The sequence below is a fragment of the Salmo salar genome, chromosome 07 (assembly GCF_965601325.2).
Source record: "Salmo salar chromosome 07, fSalSal1, whole genome shotgun sequence".
NCBI lineage: Eukaryota > Metazoa > Chordata > Actinopteri > Salmoniformes > Salmonidae > Salmo > Salmo salar.
This window is the reverse complement of record NC_138297.1, coordinates 14,667,501-14,687,576: the sequence shown is the minus strand read 5'-3', so window position 1 is coordinate 14,687,576 and position 20,076 is coordinate 14,667,501. Positions and strand designations below refer to the sequence as shown.

The 20,076-nt window shown below is 45.0% G+C and overlaps 1 protein-coding gene across 14 annotated transcripts in view; it reads right to left on the bottom strand.

Moving 5' to 3' along the window:
• LOC100380644 (calcium/calmodulin-dependent protein kinase type II delta chain) overlaps positions 1-20,076 on the bottom strand; it is a 117,874-nt gene that overhangs the window by 2,897 nt on the left and 94,901 nt on the right. For 3 of the 14 annotated variants that reach the window (XM_045721539.2, XM_014206572.3, XM_014206574.3), the window contains 7 exons: positions 18,365-18,405; positions 14,870-14,920; positions 13,222-13,266; positions 12,851-12,899; positions 5,846-5,921; positions 5,659-5,753; positions 5,278-5,514 (listed from right to left, as the gene is read on the bottom strand). In XM_045721539.2, coding sequence (XP_045577495.1) covers positions 5,279-5,514; positions 5,659-5,753; positions 5,846-5,921; positions 12,851-12,899; positions 13,222-13,266; positions 14,870-14,920; positions 18,365-18,405 — 593 coding nt within the window. In that variant the 3' untranslated portion in view covers position 5,278. Of the gene's footprint in view, positions 1-5,267; positions 5,515-5,658; positions 5,754-5,845; positions 5,922-12,850; positions 12,900-13,221; positions 13,267-14,869; positions 14,921-18,364; positions 18,406-20,076 lie in introns of all 14 variants that reach the window. The other 11 variants (XM_014206579.3, XM_014206580.3, XM_014206581.3 and 8 more) reach the window with 7 other exon arrangements.

Below are 20,076 nucleotides of genomic sequence, written 5' to 3'. Positions count from 1 at the left end.
CAGAAACCGTAAACCTACTCTAATTTGCATACCACCCAAACAGATCCATAGATGATGCAATCTCTATTGCACTCCACACTGCCCTTTCCCACCTGGACAAAAGGAACATTTATGTGAGAATGCTATTAATTTACTACAGCTCAGCATTCAACACCATAGTACCCTCAAAGCTCATCACTAAGCTAAGGATCCTGGGACTAAACACCTCCCTCAAACTGAATCCTGGACTTCCTGATGGGCCGCCCCCAGGTGGTGATGGTAGGTAGCAACACATCTGCCACGCTGATCCTCAACACTGGAGCTCCCCAGGGGTGCGTGCTCAGTCCCCTCCTGTACTCCCTGTTCACCCACGACTGCATGGCCAGGCACGACTCCAACACCATCATTACGTTTGCAGACGACAACAGTGGTAGGCCTGATCACCGACAACGACAAGACAGCCTATAGGGAGGAGGTCAGATACCTGGCCTGGTGGTGCCAGAATAACAACCTATCCCTCAACGTAACCAAGACTAAGGAGATGATTGTGGACTACAGAAAAAGGAGGACCGAGCACGCCCCCATTCTCATCGACAGGACTGTAGTGGAGCAGGTTGAGAGCTTCAAGTTCCTTGGTGTCCACATCAACAACAAACTAGAATGGTCCAAACACACCAAGACAGTCGTGAAGAGGGCACGACAAAGCCTATTCCCCTCAGGAAACTAAAAAGATTTGGCATGGGTCCTGAGATCCCCAAAAGGTTCTACAGCTGCAACATCGAGAGCATCCTGACTGGTTGCATCACTGCCTGCGTTGGCAATTGCTCGGCCTCTGACCACAAGGCACTACAGAGGGTAGTGCGTACGGCCCAGTACATCACTGGGGCTAAGCTGCCTGCCATCCAGGACCTCTACACCAGGCAGTGTCAGAGGAAAGCCCTAAAAATTGTCAAAGACCCCAGCCACCCCAGTCATAGACTGTTCTCTCTACTACCGCATGGCAAGCGGTACCGGAGTGCCAAGTCCAGGACAAAAAGGCTTCTCAACAGTTTTTATCCCCAAGCCATAAGACTCCTGAACAGGTAACCAAATGGCTACCCGGACTATTTGCATTGTGTGCCCCCCCCACCCCCTCTTTTATGCTGCTGCTACTCTCTGTTTATCATATATGCATAGTCACTTTAACTATACATTCATGTACATACTACCTCAATTGGGCCGACCAACCAGTGCTCCCACACATTGCTAACCGGGCTATCTGCATTGCGTCCCGCCACCCGCCAACCCCTCTTTTACGCTACTGCTACTCTCTGTTCATCATATATGCATAGTCAATTTAACCATATCTACATGTACATACTACCTCAATCTGCCTGACTAACCAGTGTCTGTATGTAGCCTCGCTACCTTTATAGCCTCGCTACTGTATATAGCCTGTCTTTTTACTGTTTTATTTCTTTACTTACCTATTGTTCACCTAATACCTTTTTTGCACTATTGGTTAGAGCCTTAACCTGTTGGGTCTAGGGGGCAGCATTTGCACGTCTGGATAAAAAAAATGTACCCGATTTAATCTGGTTACTAATCCTACCCAGTAACTAGAATATGCATATACTTATTATATATGGATAGAAAACACTCTAAAGTTTCCAAAACTGTTTGAATGGTGTCTGTGAGTATAACAGAACTCATTTGGCAGGCAAAACCCTGAGACATTTTCTGACAGGAAGTGGATACCTGATGTGTTGTATTGACTTTAAACCTATCCCATTGAAAAACACAGGGGTTTAGGAATATTTTGGCACTTCCTATTGCTTCCACTTAGATGTCACCAGCCTTTACAAAGTGTTTTGAGTCTTCTGGAGGGAGATCTGACCGAACAAGAGCCATGGAACGATGATGTCCCATTAGACACCTGGCGCGCGAGTTCATGTTGGGTACCCTCGTTCCAATACGTTATAAAAGAGTATGCATTCGTCCACCTTGAATATTATTCATGTTCTGGTTAAAAAAGGCCCTAATGATTTATGCTATACAACGTTTGACATGTTTGAACGAACGGAAATATATTTTTTCCCCTCGTTCATGACGAGAAGTCCGGCTGGCTTACATCATGTGCTAACGAGACGGAGATTTTTGGACATAAATGATGAGCTTTTTTGAACAAAACTACATTCGTTATGGACCTGTGATACCTGGAAGTGACATCTGATGAAGAGAATCAAAGGTAATGGATTATTTACATAGTATTTTAGATCTCCCCAACATGACGTCTAGTCTGTATCGCAACGCGTATTTTTCTGGGCGCAGTGCTCAGATTATTGCAAAGTGTGATTTCCCAGTAAGGTTATTTTTAAATCTGGCAAGTTGATTGCGTTCAAGAGATGTAAATCTATAATTCTTTAAATGACAATATAATATTTTACCAATGTTTTCTAATTTTAATTATTTAATTTGTTACGCTGACTTGACTGCCGGTTATTGGAGGGAAACGATTTCCTCAACATCAATGCCATAGTAAAACGCTGTTTTTGGATATAAATATGAACTTGATAGAACTAAAAATGCATGCATTGTCTAACATAATGTCCTAGGAGTGTCATCTGATGGAGATTGTAAAAGGTTAGTGCATCATTTTAGCTGGTTTTATGGTTTTGGTGACCCTGTCTTTGAATTGACAAAACATTACACACAACTCTTGTAAATGTACTGTCCTAACATACTCTAAATTTATGCTTTCGCCGTAAAACCTTTTTGAAATCGTAAAACGTGGTTAGATTAAGGAGATGTTTATCTTTCAAAGGGTGTAAAATAGTTGTATGTTTGAAAAATTTGAATTTGGACATTTATTTGGATTCAAATTTGCTGCTCTTGAAATGCACCTGCTGTTGATGGAGTGCACCACGGGTGGGACGCTAGCGTCCCACCTAGCCCCATAGAGGTTAAGCAACATTTCTTAAAAATCAGTCCCATATACTATGTTCTTACAAAAAAGGTTTTAAATTCTCTATTACAGCCAATATTGAAGGCTATCGAATGCTTCTCAAAGATGTCCTCTGGTGGTCAAACTAGCACTAACTAGCATTAATGGTAACAATGGTTGGCACTTAAATAACGTCTGCAATACGCTGCAACTTTTAAAGGACTGTAGATAAGATGGGCTGAGCTACAGTCACCAACTTTGACTAGCTAGGGATGATCAGGGCTAAACAGGAACCAAGTCAGACCACACTACATACAGTAGCAGGCTAGTAGCTACATAGTAGACACCACACTACATACAGTAGCACCTAGTAGCTACATAGTGGAGACCACACTACATACAGTAGCACCTAGTAGCTACATAGTGGAGACCACACTACATAAAGTAGCAGGCTAGTAGCTACAGTTGAAGTCAGAAGTTTACATAAACTTAGGTTGGAGTCATTCAAATTCGCTTTTCAACCACTCCACAAATTTCTTGTTAACAAACTATAGTTTTGGCAAGTCAGATAAGACATCTACTTTGTGCATGACACAAGTAACTTTTTCAAAAAATTGTTTACAGACAGATAATTTCACTTATAATTCACTATATCACAATTCCAGTGGGTCATAAGTTTACATACACTAAGTTGACTGTGCCTTTAAACAGTTTGGAAAATGCCAGAAAATGATGTCATGGCTTTAGAAGCTTCTGATAGGCTAATTGACATCATTTGAGTCAATTGGAGGTGTAGCTGTGGATGTATTTCAAGGCCTACCTTCAAACTCAGTGCCTCTTTGCTTGACATCATGGGAAATCAAAATAAATCAGCCAAGACCTCAGAAAAAAATGTGTAGACCTCCACAAGTCTGGTTCATCCTTGGGAGCAATTTCCAAATGCCTGAAGGTACCATGTTCATTGTACAGACAATAGTACGCAAGTATAAACACCATGGGACCACGCAGCCGTCATACCGCTCAGGAAGGAGACGCGTTCTGTTTCTTAGCAATGAACATACTTTGGTGCGAAAAGTGTAAATCAATCCCAGAACAACAGCAAAGGACCTTGTGAAGATGCTGGAGGAAACGGGTACAAAAGTATCTATATCCACAGTAAAACGAGTCCTATATCGACATAGCTTGAAAGGCCGCTCAGCAAGGAAGAAGCCACTGCTCCAAAACCGCCATAAAAAAAGCCAGACTACAGTTTGCAACTGCACATGGGGACAAAGATTGTACTTTTTAGTGAAATGTCCTCTTGTCTGATGAAACACAAATAGAACGGTTTGGCCATAATGACCATCGTTATGTTTGGAGGATAAAAGGGGATGCTTGCAAGCCGAAGAACACCTTCCCAACCGTGAAGCACAGGGATGGCAGCAGCATGTTGTGGGGGTGCTTTGCTGCAGGAGGGACTTCACAAAATAGATGGCATCATGAGTGAGGAAAATGATGTGGATATATTGAAGCAAAATCTCAAGACATCAGTCAGGAAGTTAAAGCTTGGTTGCAAATGTGGGTGATTGAACGTGGGTGATTGAAAGACGAACTGTTTTACCGGTCGTCGTGGTAATACTATGAAAGTTTAGATGCCAATCACCATATAAATTCAAAGATGAAAAAGCCTGGAAGGAGGAGAGATGACTAGAAATGATTCGGTTGACCGTTTTATGTGTGGATTAATTGTCGGAGTAGAGGACCATGTGCATTTCAGGTAAAATAACAACTCAATGTTTATATCCCAGGACAAATTAGCTAGCAACAGCAAGCTAGCTAAATAGGACAAATTAGCTAGCATGTGCAAGCTATCTTGCCAAATTGCCATACATGTTTAATGCTTTTCGACCTGTCCCCAAATTAATGTAATTGGTTCAGAGTTTGTTTTGATATTTTAACTTGCGTGTCGTGATCGTGTTTGGTGTAGGGGGACACAATACATTTATGCACGATGGCGCACACGCGCAGCCGGTTTGGGTTCCGTGTAAGACAGGGAATTTTTACTAGGATTAAATGTCAGGAATTGTGACAAACTGAGTTTAAATGTATTTGGCTAAGGTGTATATAAACTTCCGACTTCAACTGTACATAGCGCAGACCACACTACATAAAGTAGCAGGCTAGTAGCTACATAGTGCAGACCATACTACATAGAGTAGCCCCTAGTGCAGGTGGAGCCGATACAAGACAGATACAGGACAGATACAGGACACGGACTGTAAGTACATCGTTCTTAGCCAGGTAGGGATGAGGTTCAAAGAAGAACCAATCCAGCTACATAGCTCCACAATGAATTCAGCTAACCAAGACAGCACTGAGCGAGCACCTCTAGTCACCTTACTTGGCGGGCACAGTGGGTGAGCCGGAGCGGTGGAAGTGGATGTTCTGCCACTTGGCGTCACGGCGCTGCCAGATGCGTGTCTCCTCTGACTGCATGGTGCGCGGCATGCCGCTGGTGTCCATGTACTGGGTGAGGCGGATGTAGGCGATGCACGCCGCGTCTTCGCCGATCAGGTGCACGTGGGGGTTGAGCAGGATGGTGTGGACGGGCCCTTGCTTGCTCCTGGACAGAGCTGGATGAGAGAGGGGAGATGGCGGGAAATGGATCAAATCAGTACACAATCAAGGTAATTAATGCTTCTACAGCCATTGGTTTTCATATGGCTATGTGTTGATCTTTAATGCTATGAGTGCATAATGGGATGCAGGTGCTATACCGTTCTCAAAGTAGAACTTGTGGAAGTCAGTTCCCTCCACTAGGTTTCCCAAGGCCTCTGGTTCAAAGGATGTCAGGCCAGGATCACAGATCTTCCTGTGGGAGAAAACGGGGAACACAACACAATGAAGATCGGAATGCATATGTTTTTTTGAACGGTGTAGTGTTAAAAATCCCAAATCACTAACGTGTAGGCTTCAAAGTCTCCATTGTTGATGGCCTCAATCAGCTGCTCAGTCACTTTGATGATCTCCTGCTTACGAGCTGACGGAGGGCAAGAGACAGAATTTTTTTTGACATTTTCACAGGTTGCCTAAAACTGTCCCACAGTCATAGGTGATTAGAGTAAGACACCCCTGATGTGTTGAGTCATCTAGTGAGTCTCTGTAGAGATGTTGAGGGATTTACATGAACCCAAGTAGTCGTAGCAATGCAGCCCAAAACACAGCCAAGAGGTCCAGGGGCAAAGGGGTGTATTCATTACGGCGATTCTGTTGCAAAACATTTTGCAACAGAAACAGTTTAAACTAAAAATGTTTTGCAATGAAAACTAGTGGACAAATTCAGGTAGGTCCCTCCCCGCTTAGTTCTGTTTGCTCTTGTTTGGTTCTTAAAAATGGTCAACGGTTTTCTTTGCAAGACAATGAATAAACCACAGGTTCACCACTTCCACACACACACACACACACACACACACACACACACACACACACACACCCGGGAGAATCAGTGTGTTTCACCATCATTACCACAGATAACACAGACAACATGATTTCATTACCTCGCAAATTACGTAGGCAAGCTAAGAGACAATGAATGTAAAGAAAAACAAAGGTTTTGTGGTTTAGCAAATCTCTTATTGTGCTCAACAACATGAATTTGAGGTAGATGTCAAATGGAATGGTAGTGACCCATAGAAAACATGCATCAAAACTTAGTCACAAAAAAAGAGAAAGATCAAATGCTATTCTCTCAACTCTTTACCGTCGACACCTTGGTCCCCTTTGACACTTTCGATCGACGTGACTGACAGAACACAAAGGATGCAAATAAGAAACATTTTCCCTCAGTTCTCAGGAGATTGTTCACCAGTGGCAGAAAAATACTCCAACGTTTACAGATATAGACCGAGTGAAAGACCAACAACACTCCAGCTATGTCTTACATTAGCCATCAGTGATTGGCTACTAGCCTGGCAGCTAGTCTGATACATCTGAAAACAAGGTCAGTTTACTCAACGAGTTCTTTGACATTTTGCTGTCGCACAGTCCAACATGTACAAACCCGCCAACAGATCACTGACAGACCTTGCTCTCTAGCAGTCTGTTTGCTATGAAGCAACACTACTCCTCCCCTGTAGGTGGACAGCGTAATCTGTCCCTCTGATAACACACAACAGCACACGGCAGGAAAACAAAGCTGCTTTTCGCTGTTGATTATTATCTAAACAGAAGTAGATCAACGTCACTTGAGACTCAACACACACACAACATTGTTTTATGTTTGCCATCTCTCTTTTTTAGGGGCCAGTATTACTCTTTAACATGTTGCTTCCTATGAGGTGCTGTATACTGAGCGCTGCACACACACCTGTTTAGATCCCGAGGAGCAGTAATAAGAGGTTAAACTGATCCTTGGTTCTGACAGGCATCTCAGACAGAGAAGCTGAGTTTGGAGCTTCTCTCTGGCTCTGACCGTCTGCCTCTGTCTGAGCCTTGAAGGTTCATATGACACACACACACACACACACACACACAAGCTGGGAAGGAGAGCTTCTGAATAGGCCAGCTCACTCAGCACTTCTCCACCAAACGCAATCCACTTATCAAATGTGCTGTCAATGTAGAGACATTAACGGTCAACGAAACCATCCCGTTCCTGGAAGTCGTCAGTGCTGTCTGTGCAAAGAACAACCTCGATCCAAACTAGTCCTTAAAGTATACTCAATCTCATTTAGACTGTTCACTGTCAACCCTGTAGCTGACGACTTTGTCTCACCCTCTCCGTACGCATCAACACAGCAGTAATATTTTCTAAGCCCAATTTAGGTGTAATACATTGCTAATGTATTACTGTATGCATTTACAAAGACTTATGAGGAGACAGTGGTGATAAACTCAGTCCTGGCTACACCATGACCTCCAGAGGGCAGCACAGTACACACATAGTGGACGCCTGTATGGCAGACCGGTGCTGAAGCAGAGCCTACTGTAATACCTGGCCAACGTACAGCGTGCAACCTCAGAAAGACAAGGGCTACTTTTCAGTAGCTTTCTTTCACAGGGTTCCATGACAAACACTAAGAGGTTTGTATGCCTTTGTTTAGTCTTTGGTAATGAGTGCCAGGAACAATGAGGGAACTATTTGCATTTATAGTCACTCACCGGGTGCACCAAATGATCCTAAAAGTCATATCCTAAACAAATGTGGACTTCCAATGATGCATATCTGATAGCGGTCAAGACGATATGAAGGGAGGTTGAGGGATAGTGAGGCCTAGAGGGCAGTGGGAAACAGTTCTGGTTCTGCCCTCTCCGCTCTGGGTGAACTTGCACTGCATGTGGCTGGGGCCCAGGCTAGGCAGGGGCCCGAGGGGGTGCAGAGGCTGTGGCCCCTAAGTGTGGGTGACAGGATGGACAGAGAGTAAGACCACAAAGGAGGTGGTGAAGAGGAGGAGCAGGTAGCAGGTGACCAGGGCCCTCAGAACATAGTGGCATAACTCCTCCCTACTGGGCCAAACACTGGGAGAATACCAGCAGAAGGATGAAGAGGAAGATGAGGAGGAGTAGTATGAGCCTGAGTGCCCCCGCCAGAAGAGAGGGGAACTTGGGGAGGAGGGACAGGAGACTAGGATAAAGGGGGAGGGGTGACGAGGGACATTGGTATGAGAGGTAGGTGGATGGATGGATGGGTAGGTGGGTGGATGGATGGATTTAGAAAAAAAATGTAAAAATAAGAACAGATATAGCCCTTGGTTCATTCCAGACTTGACTACACTTGACCAGCACAAAAACATCCTGTGGTGTTCTGCATTAGCATCGGATAGCCCCCACGATATGCAACTTTTCAGGGAAGTTAGGAACCAATATGCACAAGCAGTTAGCAAAGCAAAGGCTAGCTTTTTCAAGCAGAAATTTGTATCCTGTAGCACAAACTCCAAAAAGTTCTGGGACACTAAAGTCCATGGAGAATAAGAGCACCTCCTTCCAGATGCCCACTGCACTGAGGCTAGGAAACTGTCACCACGGATAAAGCTACAATAATCGAGAATTTCAATAAGCATTTTTCTACAGCTGGCCATGCTTTCCACCTGGCTCTCCCTATCCCGGTCAACAGCTCTGCACCCCCCACAGCCTCCCCCATTTCTCCTTCACCCAAATCCAGATAGCTGATGTTTTGAAAGAGCTGCAAAATCTGGACCCGCTCTTTTTAAAATTATCCGCCGCAGTTGTTGCAACCCCTATTACTGGCCTGTTCAACCTCTCTTTCGTATCGTCTGAGATTACTAAAGATTGGAAAGCTGCCGCTGTCATCCCCCTCTTCAAAAGGGGGAGACACTCTAGACCCAAACTGTTACAGACCTATATCTATCCTACCCTGCCTTTCTAAAGTCTTCGAAAGCCAAGTTAAACAGATCACTGACCATTTCGAATCCCACCGTACCTTCTCTATGCAATCTGGTTTCCGAGCTGGTCATGGGTGTACCTCAGCCACGCTCAAGGTCCTAAACGATATCATAACCGCCATCGATAAAAAGACAATACTGTGCTGCCGTCTTCATCGACCTGGCCAAGGCTTTCGACTCTGTCAATCACTGCATTCTTATTAGCAGACTAAACAGCCTTGGTTTCTGAAATGACTGCCACGCCTGGATCGCCAACTACTTCTCAGATAGAGTTCAGTGTGTCAAATCGGAGGGCCTGTTGTCCGGATCTCTAGCAGCCTCTGGGTTCAATTCTCAGGCCGACTCTTTTCTCTGTATACATCAATGATGTTGCTCTTGCTGCTGGTGATTCTCTGATCCGCCTCTACGGAGACGACACCATTCTGTATACTTCTGGCCCTTCTTTGTACACTTAACAAACCTCCAGACGAGCTTCAATGATAAACAACACTCCTTCCGTGGCCTCCAACTGCTCTTAAATGAAAGTAAAACTAAATGCATGCTCTTCAACCGATCGCTGCCCGCACCTGCCCGTCCGTCTAGCATCACTACTCTGGACGGTTCTGACTTAGAATATGTGGACAACTACAAATACCTAGGTGTCTGGTTAGACTGTAAACTCTCCTTCCAGACTCACATTAAGCATCTCCAATCCAAAATTAAATCAAGAATCGGCTTCCTATTTCGCAACAAAGCCTCCTTCACTCATGCGGCCAAACATATCCTCGTAAAACTGACTATCCTACCGATCCTTGACTTCGGCGATGTCATTTACAAAATAGCCTCCAACACTCTACTCAGAAAATTGGATGTAGTCTATCACAGTGCCATCCGTTTTGTCACCAAAGCCCCATATACTACCCACCACTGCGACCTGTATGCTCTCGTTGGCTGCCCCTCGCTTCATATTCGTCGCCAAACCCACTGGCTCCAGGTCATCTATAAGTCTTTGCTAGGTAAAGCCCCGCTTTATCTCAGCTCACTGGTCACCATAGCTGCACCCACCCATGGCACGCGCTCCAGCAGGTATATTTCACTGGTCATCCCCAAAGCCAACTCCTACTTTGGCCACCTTTCCTTCCAGTTCTCTGCTGCCAATGACTGGAACGAATTGCAAAAATCACTGAAGCTGGAGTCATATCTCCCTCACTAACTTTAAGCATCAGCTGTCAGAGCAGCTTACCGATCATTGCACCTGTACACAGCCCATCTCTAAATAGCCCACCCAACTACCTCATCCCCTTATTGTTATTTATTTTTTGCTCCTTAGCACCCCAGTATCTCTACTTGCACAATCATCTTCTGCACATCTATCACTGCAGTGTTAATTGACAAATTGTAATTATTTTGCCACTATGGCCTATTTATTGCCTTACCTCCCTAATCTTACTTCATTTGCACACACTGTATATAGATTTTTCTATTGTGTTATTGACTGTAAGTTTGTTTATCCCATGTGTAAGTCTGTGTTGTTTGTGTTGCACTGCTTTGCTTTATCTTGGCCAGGTCGCAGTTGTAAATGAGAACTTGTTCTCAACTGTCCTACCTGGTTAAATAAAAGGTGAAATACATTATTATTATTATTATTATTTTTAAATGTCGTCACCGGGCGAGTGACACTTGGGGACTCATAGGGTCCTGTGTGTTGGGTTTCTGCTTCAGAATGCGTTGTGGCCAAAAACATGGTTTGTTTATTGGGAACATAAAAATGGGTGAGACGATGTCCAAAATCTTTTTTCAAAACACATCCTACAGTCTTCAACTCCTACACACAACGTGATGAAACGACTACCGTATAAAATGGCCAAATTAAATGCCTTCATCTTTCAAAAAAGCAGCTGCCAAAGATAACAAAGTGAATATGAAATTGACGAGCCTCTAGCTGCACATAAACATAAGAAACACCCACACGTGTTTAGTAGAGCGACCGTTACATACATCCTTGACCCAGCAGTAATCATCCGTCAGGGATTGCAAACGTGGACACAAAGCGACACTGAAATGCTAAGAAACCTTAATTTACTTTCCACACAATGCCGCCGTAGCACAGTAGATAGGAGTCCTAGGACATCCTGGTGCTCTCAAATGGGTTTTGTGACAAAGGGACAATTGTTCAAAGCAGGTAGCTCATGAGATTGCCTGACCATATGTCTTCCTACTCTCTCAGATTTTCAAAGGGGCCTTTTAAGGTCTAGAAGGGGAAGATTCCTTCTGGTGATTAGGGTCTTGTCACACTCCCCAGATGGTATGATGGAATTATGAGGTAAAATCTTCCATTTGAAGTGGGAGGTGAACAAATTACTATCTGTAATGGTAGAGTGGAGACACACACACTGTTCTGGCTCAGCGGACCATCAGAGCAGCAGCGAGATGGGAAATCATGCGTGGCAGCAGAGCCTGATTCAGCTCCCTAAACGACCATTCTGTCCACACCATGGTAGAGTCTCTCCTCGGGGTCCAACAGCCGTTCCATGTATTTTAACTATCGTACAGCTAGCACACCTGATTCAAATTCTAAACTACATTCCATGTAGTAATGTGGATAGACGTAACATTCCATGTAGTAATGTGGATAGACGTAACATTCCATGTAGTAATGTGGATATTCCATGTAGTAATGTGGATAGACGTAACATTCCATGTAGTAATGTGGATGGACGTAACATTCCATGTAGTAATGTGGATGGACGTAACATTCCATGTAGTAATGTGGATGGACGTAACATTCCATGTAGTAATATGGATGGACGTAACATTCCATGTAGTAATGTGGATGGACGTAACATTCCATGTAGTAATGTGGATAGACGTAACATTCCATGTAGTAATGTGGATAGACGTAACATTCCATGTAGTAATGTGGATAGACGTAACATTCCATGTAGTAATGTGGATAGACGTAACATTCCATGTAGTAATGTGGATAGACGTAACATTCCATGTAGTAATGTGGATAGACGTAACATTCCATGTAGTAATGTGGATAGACGTAACATTCCATGTAGTAATGTGGATAGACATAACATTCCATGTAGTAATGTGGATAGACATAACATTCCATGTAGTAATGTGGATAGACGTAACATTCCATGTTTGGAGGATGGCAGTGCATGTCTAAGGACTGAGATCAGAAGATGAAGTGAATTCATTTAAATGAAAAAGCCAAATGAATGGATGCCTGGATAAACAAATGCATATCTGATGAATTCACATGCAAGAAAAACTAAAATGGTAAAAATAAAAATGTGAATTTTAACAGCCAACATATTCATGCAAAATCAGTAGCATAACAACATGCAATACATGGAGCCCTAACGCTGAAGAATCATGAGTTACACTACATGCTAAGTCAGGGTTGCCTGCCCCTGTGCTAAGCAAACACCTCAGTGCTGTGTAAATAACATATTACCTTTCACTTGAGCTAACACAGTGAGCTAACACAGTGCTACTAGCCTAATACAGGTGGCTAGCCCTTCATGCTAGGGACAGAGCAGTTTGTTTATTTTTGTAGTCGTTTGTGTGCTCCTACCTTTCACATCCTCATCTTCCATGGTGGTGTTAGCACTCTCGCTGGACTCCTGTTGGACAAGAACAAACAGAGAGCAACAATGAACACCTGCCGGATGTGGAGACTGGATTAAGCGTGAGCACAGGATAAGTGATGTACTGTCAGATGGGGGATTTTTCTATTTTTTTGTAGACGGGACCGGTGGTCCGTATTGACCCCGTTCTGGGTCTGGATGCGGACTGCGGTCCGCCAGCTGAGTATGGGGGGGGATCTAGGGCATACATTAAGGCACCATGCATATCAACAAAGTTTAGTAAATAACACTAACTAGAAAGCACAATATTAGCAAAAACCTCTACACTCGCAAAACGACAGTCCTATTTAATCACTACCTTGTTTCCATCAGTTGGGTTGTGGAGAACAGTGGTTTGAGGCTCCTGATTCATGGAGAGGAAGAGGGGGAGGAGGAAGAGGAGTGTGAAGAAGAAAGGGGATAAATAGACAGGAACTTGATGTGGTAAACAGTTGCCCAGATGATCTATTCCCATGGGTCACATTTCAAAGAAGTGTTGAGTAGTCAACTTGGTGCCCTACGACATTAGAACAAACAGCCAAGCAACAGCCAAGGACGGGAGGTGTACAGCAGTAGCAGCATGTTAGTCACCAGGCCCTTCCTGGATATAAACTACAGGAAAAGGTTTGAGGTGTGTACAGCCAAGGCATGCAGTTCACCTTCAGTCCTTACTTCAGGCCAGTTGTGTGTACGTACTGCATAGTGAGTAAACATCAATCTGGCTTTGGCAGGCCCCATTTCTCACATGTAAGAATACATAACCACATCACTCTAGAACAGGGATGGGTAAACGGCCGCCGTTTGTAACTCAGTTAGGTCTCAACTTACTGTTAAAGTGAGAATAGTAGAATACACATGGTGCAATTTCTCTCTTGACATGTCAGCCACTAATAGTCACTCAATTAGCCCATGTCAGCTAACATGTTTTAGATTGTAAGATAGCCTAGCAGCCATCTATCTAGACTTAGTAATCATGGTTGAATTACCAGCCAGGGGCCCCCCCATTGATTTAGTTAGTCAGTCTCACTCAGCTATAATATAATAAACTGCAAACATTTCTCTCAGCACCATGGCAAAATGTGTAGAATTGCAGGAAATGAATAAAACGTTAAAAGTATCTCTGCCGTCAAGAGGGAGGCTGCTAAAATGTTTTGCTCACAATGTGCTGGGGGGGGGGGGGGGGGGGGGGGGTGGTGGTGATGCTATTAGATAGCCCCATGGTTATTAGATATGGAATTGAATGAAAAACAAAGCTATTGCAATATTTTGTATGAATTCCTAAATGGTAACCTTATACTTGTGCTGTGGGCTGGATAAATACAGGACAGGCCTCTTGGCTGACCTGACCTGTGTAACATGCCTAGATTAGACCTGGGTAAATGTGTGAGCCAACGGGTGGGCTGCCTGTCATAAGGAATGCCATCGCACAGCCATGTTGAAGCTCATGTGTGGTGACACGGGTGGCACTATCAGAACAATCTGCCTTAGGATGTCTTTCTCTGAGAGAGAGAGTGTGTGAAGTATATTTTAGGATGCACGCCCAGCCAGCATGTCTCGTTGGTTTCCCTGGTAACTTGGGGAAAGATTCAGTGGATTAACAGTAAAAACAGCAGGCCCAGGGTGCACAGTTCTTCACACACACAGAAACATGCAATGCCGAACTAGAGGCCATCCCAAACAAAAATACACAAAGTTCAAGTGCACATACCAACCGCAATGTCTAACCACAGTATAAGGAAATGTCTGTGTATGATACAAATAACATGTGTTTATAAAGTAAACAAAAATGCAATATTAAGAGGCATCACTGGCAGCAAAACAAGGAGAGACATTGTTAGAGTGAGCAGCCCAAGCATGAAGGATGACAGAGACAGACAGACAAACTGACAGGCAAGCAGGCAGGCGTGCAGACAGACAGACAAACTGACAGGCAAGCAGGCAGGCGTGCAGACAGACAGGCAGAGTACCAGAGTGGGGGGCTCTTTGGGGCTGGTGACTACATTGGTCTTGTTGTTGATCTAGATAATGAGTGGATAGAGAGAGACAGAAACAGAGGTAGATTTCAGGAACAAGGACTAATGCTCCAGACAGGGAGATAGACAGGAGAACAATATCAGCATACATTTGTCAGGAACACAGGGCTGCAAGAGAGAAAATGTTAAGAGTAAAGTCTCGCCTGCAAGTCTACGGGTATTACCATGAAAATACTCTGAAGGGTAGAAAGTTAAGGGGGACAAAGTAAGTTCATTAGACATCTGTTAGTTCCATGCCTGTAGCAACGCCTCATTATTCTGCAGAGCATTATGCAAAATAAAAAAAGCTGTCAAAGGACTTCCTCGCTGAAACAGAACTTGAAACATTAAAACAGTCGTAAACTTAAAATCCTATTTTGAAAGCGATTAGCTGTCCCGCGTGACTGTTTGCAGGTTTTTCAGGAAGAGAAAATAGCCTAATTGCGGCTATTAACACAGTTTATAGCGGCCTTGAATCTAATGAATTAGTGCTATTGTGACTACTAGAGAGGAGAAATAAAAAGCCAGAAGAAATGCAATTATCCACTCAAACGATGTCATGACATCCCAATGGTTTTTGGTTTTCTTGTTAACATGAACATCATCAGGACTACCTGGTATGATGACTCCTTGCTGTCCCCAGTCCACCTGGCCGTGCTGCTGCTCCAGTTTCAACTGTTCTGCCTGCGGCTATGGAACCCTGACCTGTTCACCGGACGTGCTTGTTGCACCCTCGACAACTACTATGATTATTATTATTTGACCATGCTGGTCATTTATGAACATTTTAACATTTTAACATTTTGACCATGTTCTGTTATAATATCCACCCTGCACAGCCAGAAGAGGACTGGCCAAAAAACTGCTCAAAAAAATAAAGGGAACACTTAAACAACACATCCTAGATCTGAATTAAATAAATAATCTTATTAAATAATCAATGGAAATCCAATTTATCAACCCATGGAGGTCTAGATTTGGAGTCACACTCAAAATTAAAGTGGAAAACCACACTACAGGATGATCCAACTTTGATGTAATGTCCTTAAAACAAGTCAAAATGAGGCTCAGTAGTGTGTGTGGCCTCCACGTGCCTGTATGACCTCCCTACAACGCCTGGGCATGCTCCTGATGAGGTGGCGGATGGTCTCCTGAGGGATCTCCTCCCAGACCTGGACTAAAGCATCCGCCAACTCCTGGACAGTCTGTGGTGCAACGTGGCGTTGGTGGATGGAGCGAGACATGATGTCCCAGATGTGCTCAATTGGATTCAGGTCTGGGGAACGGGCGGGCCAGTCCATAGCATCAATGCCTTCCTCTTGCAGGAACTGCTGACACACTCCAGCCACATGAGGTCTAGCATTGTCTTGCATTAGGAGGAACCCAGGGCCAACCGCACCAGCATATGGTCTCACAAGGGGTCTGAGGATCTCATCTCGGTACCTAATGGCAGTCAGGCTACCTCTGGCGAGCACATGGAGGGCTGTGCGGCCCCCCAAAGAAATGCCACCCCACACCATGACTGACCCACCGCCAAACCGGTCATGCTGAAGGATGTTGCAGGCAGCAGAACGTTCTCCACGGCGTCTCCAGACTCTGTCACGTCTGTCACATGTGCTCAGTGTGAATCTGCTTTCATCTGTGAAGAGCACAGGGCGCCAGTGGCAAATTTGCCAATCTTGGTGTTCTCTGGCAAATGCCAAACGTCCTGCACGGTGTTGTGCTGTAAGCACAACCCCCACCTGTGGACGTCGGGCCCTCATACCACCCTCATGGAGTCTGTTTCTGACCGTTTGAGCAGACACATGCACATTTGTGGCCTGCTGGAGGTCATTTTGCAGGGCTCTGGCAGTGCTTCTCCAGCTCCTCCTTGCACAAAGGCGGAGGTAGCGGTCCTGCTGCTGGGTTGTTGCCCTCCTACGGCCTCCTCCACGTCTCCTGATGTACTGGCCTGTCTCCTGGTAGCGCCTCCATGCTCTGGACACTACGCTGACAGACACAGCAAACCTTCTTGCCACAGCTCGCATTGATGTGCCATCCTGGATGAGCTGCACTACCTGAGCCACTTGTGTGGGTTGTAGACTCCGTCTCATGCTACCACTAGAGTGAAAGCACCGCCAGCATTCAAAAGTGACCAAAACATCAGCCAGGAAGCATAGGAACTGAGAAGTGGTCTGTGGTTACCACCTGCAGAACCACTCCTTTATTGGGGGTGTCTTGCTAATTGCCTATAATTTCCACCTGTTGTCTATTCCATTTGCACAACAGCATGTGAAATTTATTGTCAATCAGTGTTGCTTCCTAAGTGGACAGTTTGATTTCACAGAAGTATGATTGACTTGGAGTTACATTGTGTTGTTTAAGTGTTCCCTTTATTTTTTTGAGCAGTGTATATTCAGCATGCATGGAAACAAAAATTAATGACCGGTTAAAAATAGCTGCCATTTCTGCTGGACTCCTGCGATAAACCTGAAATAATCCTTCAAATGCCGTATGCTATACTTTCAAAACACGCCGAAGACTCGGCTGCCGATTTAAAGAGAGATTTTCTAAACCTCCTACAGCGGTTTAAACTGCCAGCCATAAACACCTTGGATACCTCAGTGTTTTTTCAGATCATGTGTCAAGTAATGCACCTGAGTATGTGACTTAAGTGTTTTAGGATTAGCATTTGGAGAGAGAGAGGAGCTGGAGGGTTGGGGGTGCGGAGATGAGATGCCAGGGGAAGGCAGACACCGATACAGGGGCCAGACAAACAGCCAGCGTAGTAGTTTGACACTGGGCCCAGGGTGTAGAAACAGAAACTGAAGAACAGCTACTCAATCACAGATGTGAGAGGACACTGTCTGACAGACCCCAGTGGGGAGAGCAAGGGAGGGGGATGAAGAGAGAGGGGTGAGAGGAAGAGAGAGAGAGAGAGGCTAGAAATATAGAAAAGAAAAAAAGAGAGCGATGAAGAGATTGAAGGGAGGGAAAGGTATTGAGAGGAGCGGGAGACAAAATCCCCAAATGAGGAAGAGGGTGACAGGGATTTTGATGTTAGATTTAGAAACAGAGATAGACAGGGGACAGAGAAAGAGAGATGCATTCTGAGAAGCACCTGTAGAGGTGATAGGGAACCAGTGGTGGCTACGATGGCTGAGATTTGATTGGACGGGAGATGAGGGCTGTCATTCTGAGTTAGCAGATCATCCGTCACAGCATTCTTTTTTCTCAGCTTCCTCATATCACAAAACAGATGCCACCCCTCTCTAACTGAATTCTTCTGGAAAGGTGGAGCAGATATCTTAGTCACGCAGCACTCAAAATGACAGACTATTTCACTGCTGGCACGTGGAATAAAAGTATTGTAGAAATACATCCAACTTCTCTTCAAGTGCAATATAAGTTACATGAGTGTGTGTCAATGTGTGTGGTCAGGTGTTAAGACAGAAGTAGTGGATGACCTACCTTGACACCGTCAGCTTTCTTGTTGAGCAGGCTCTTGGCTGCTGCAAGGAAAGAGGGGACAAGATCAGAGAGGACACCTCTGACACACACACACACTGCTAAATCTAGTGAAGACGGCGAATTATGGACTAACTGTGACAGTCTCCAACCAGAGATGGAAGAAGCAAAAAGGAAGATGCAAATTAAGTGAGAGAAATCAAACTTAGTGATTAGTTTGCAAGATGCAATTATAGCTACAACTAAGAGCCTGATAAGAGTTTATATGGAAGAGGTCCAACGAATTGAGGTGTAATGCTCTCTGCCAACAGACGCACATGCCCAAAAAGAGACTTTCAATTGCTTGCTTCTAAACATAAAAACAGTTCATATGATAATCTCATTTAATACTTCAATTCTAACTCCTCATTAGAACACATTAGCACATGCTCCTACAATAGATCAACATGCAAATATAATCTAGACATGGAGAGAGCTGATTGGCCGATGAGGCTTCTGGCACGTGGAGAAGCTCAGTGATTGGTTAAAGTGGTCAGGGCTGCCACACCTAAAGGAGGAGTTTTTGAGAGGGGGGAGGGGAAAGGTGTTTGTGAACATGTTTAGTAGGTCTCAGAGGGGTGCTAGTAGGGGGGTGCTAGTAGAGGGGTGCTAGTAGAGGGGTGCTAGTAGGGGGGTGCTAGTAGAGGGGTGCTAGTAGAGGGGTGCTAGTAGAGGGGTGCTAGTAGAGGGGTGCTAGTAGAGGGGTGCTAGTAGGGGGGTGCTAGTAGGGGGGTGCTAGTAGAGGGGTGCTAGTAGGGGGGTGCTAGTAGAGGGGTGCTAGTAGGAGGGGTGCTAGTAGGAGGGTGCTAGTAGAGGGGTGCTAGTAAGGGGGTGCTAGTAGAGGGGTGCTAGTAGAGGGGGTGCTAGTAGAGGGGGTGCTAGTAGAGGGGGTGCTAGTAGGGGGGTGCTAGAAGGGGGGTGCTAGAAGGGGAGTGCTAGAAGGGGAGTGCTAGTAGGGGGGGTGCTAGTAGGGGGGGTGCTAGAAGGGGGGTGCTAGTAGGGGGGGTGCTAGAAGGGGGGTGCTAGTAGGGGGAGTGCTAGTAGGGGGGGTGCTAGTAGGGGGGGTGCTAGTAGGGGGGGTGCTAGAAGGGGGGTGCTAGAAGGGGGGTGCTAGAAGGGGGGTGCTAGAAGGGGGGTGCTAGAAGGGGGGTGCTAGTAGGGGGGGTGCTAGTAGGGGGGTGCTAGTGGAGGGGTGCTAGAGATTACATGGGCAGAGCGCAGGGCCAACACATGCCTCTTTCCATGCCAGAGTCTCTTACCTCACGGAGTTACACATTAAACAAACAAACAAAGGGAGAAAAAATAAACGTAAATAAAACAGAATGGGTGTCAAGTCTTGCTCGGAGCAAAAACTATTGGCTATATGGAGAATATGAACAATGAACACAAAGTACTGTTCAATCTTAAAAGAAAACACATACAAGTTGAAAGGGTTCTAGTGACAATCAGTATTGACAGGGAGAGACTAAACCATCATCTGGGTTTTTCTGCCTGAACAAAGTCCACATCTTTCCTCCATTAACACCTCATCACACCGAGGGGTATATCTTGCTAGCAGACAAAACATGTAAGTATTGGGTCCTACCACATTGATCTGCAACCCCCCCACTGGTCTCCAGTCTCTATTGATGTGAGCTGGGTGGAGGCTGATGGTGGCTCTTCTAAAGGCTATTCAT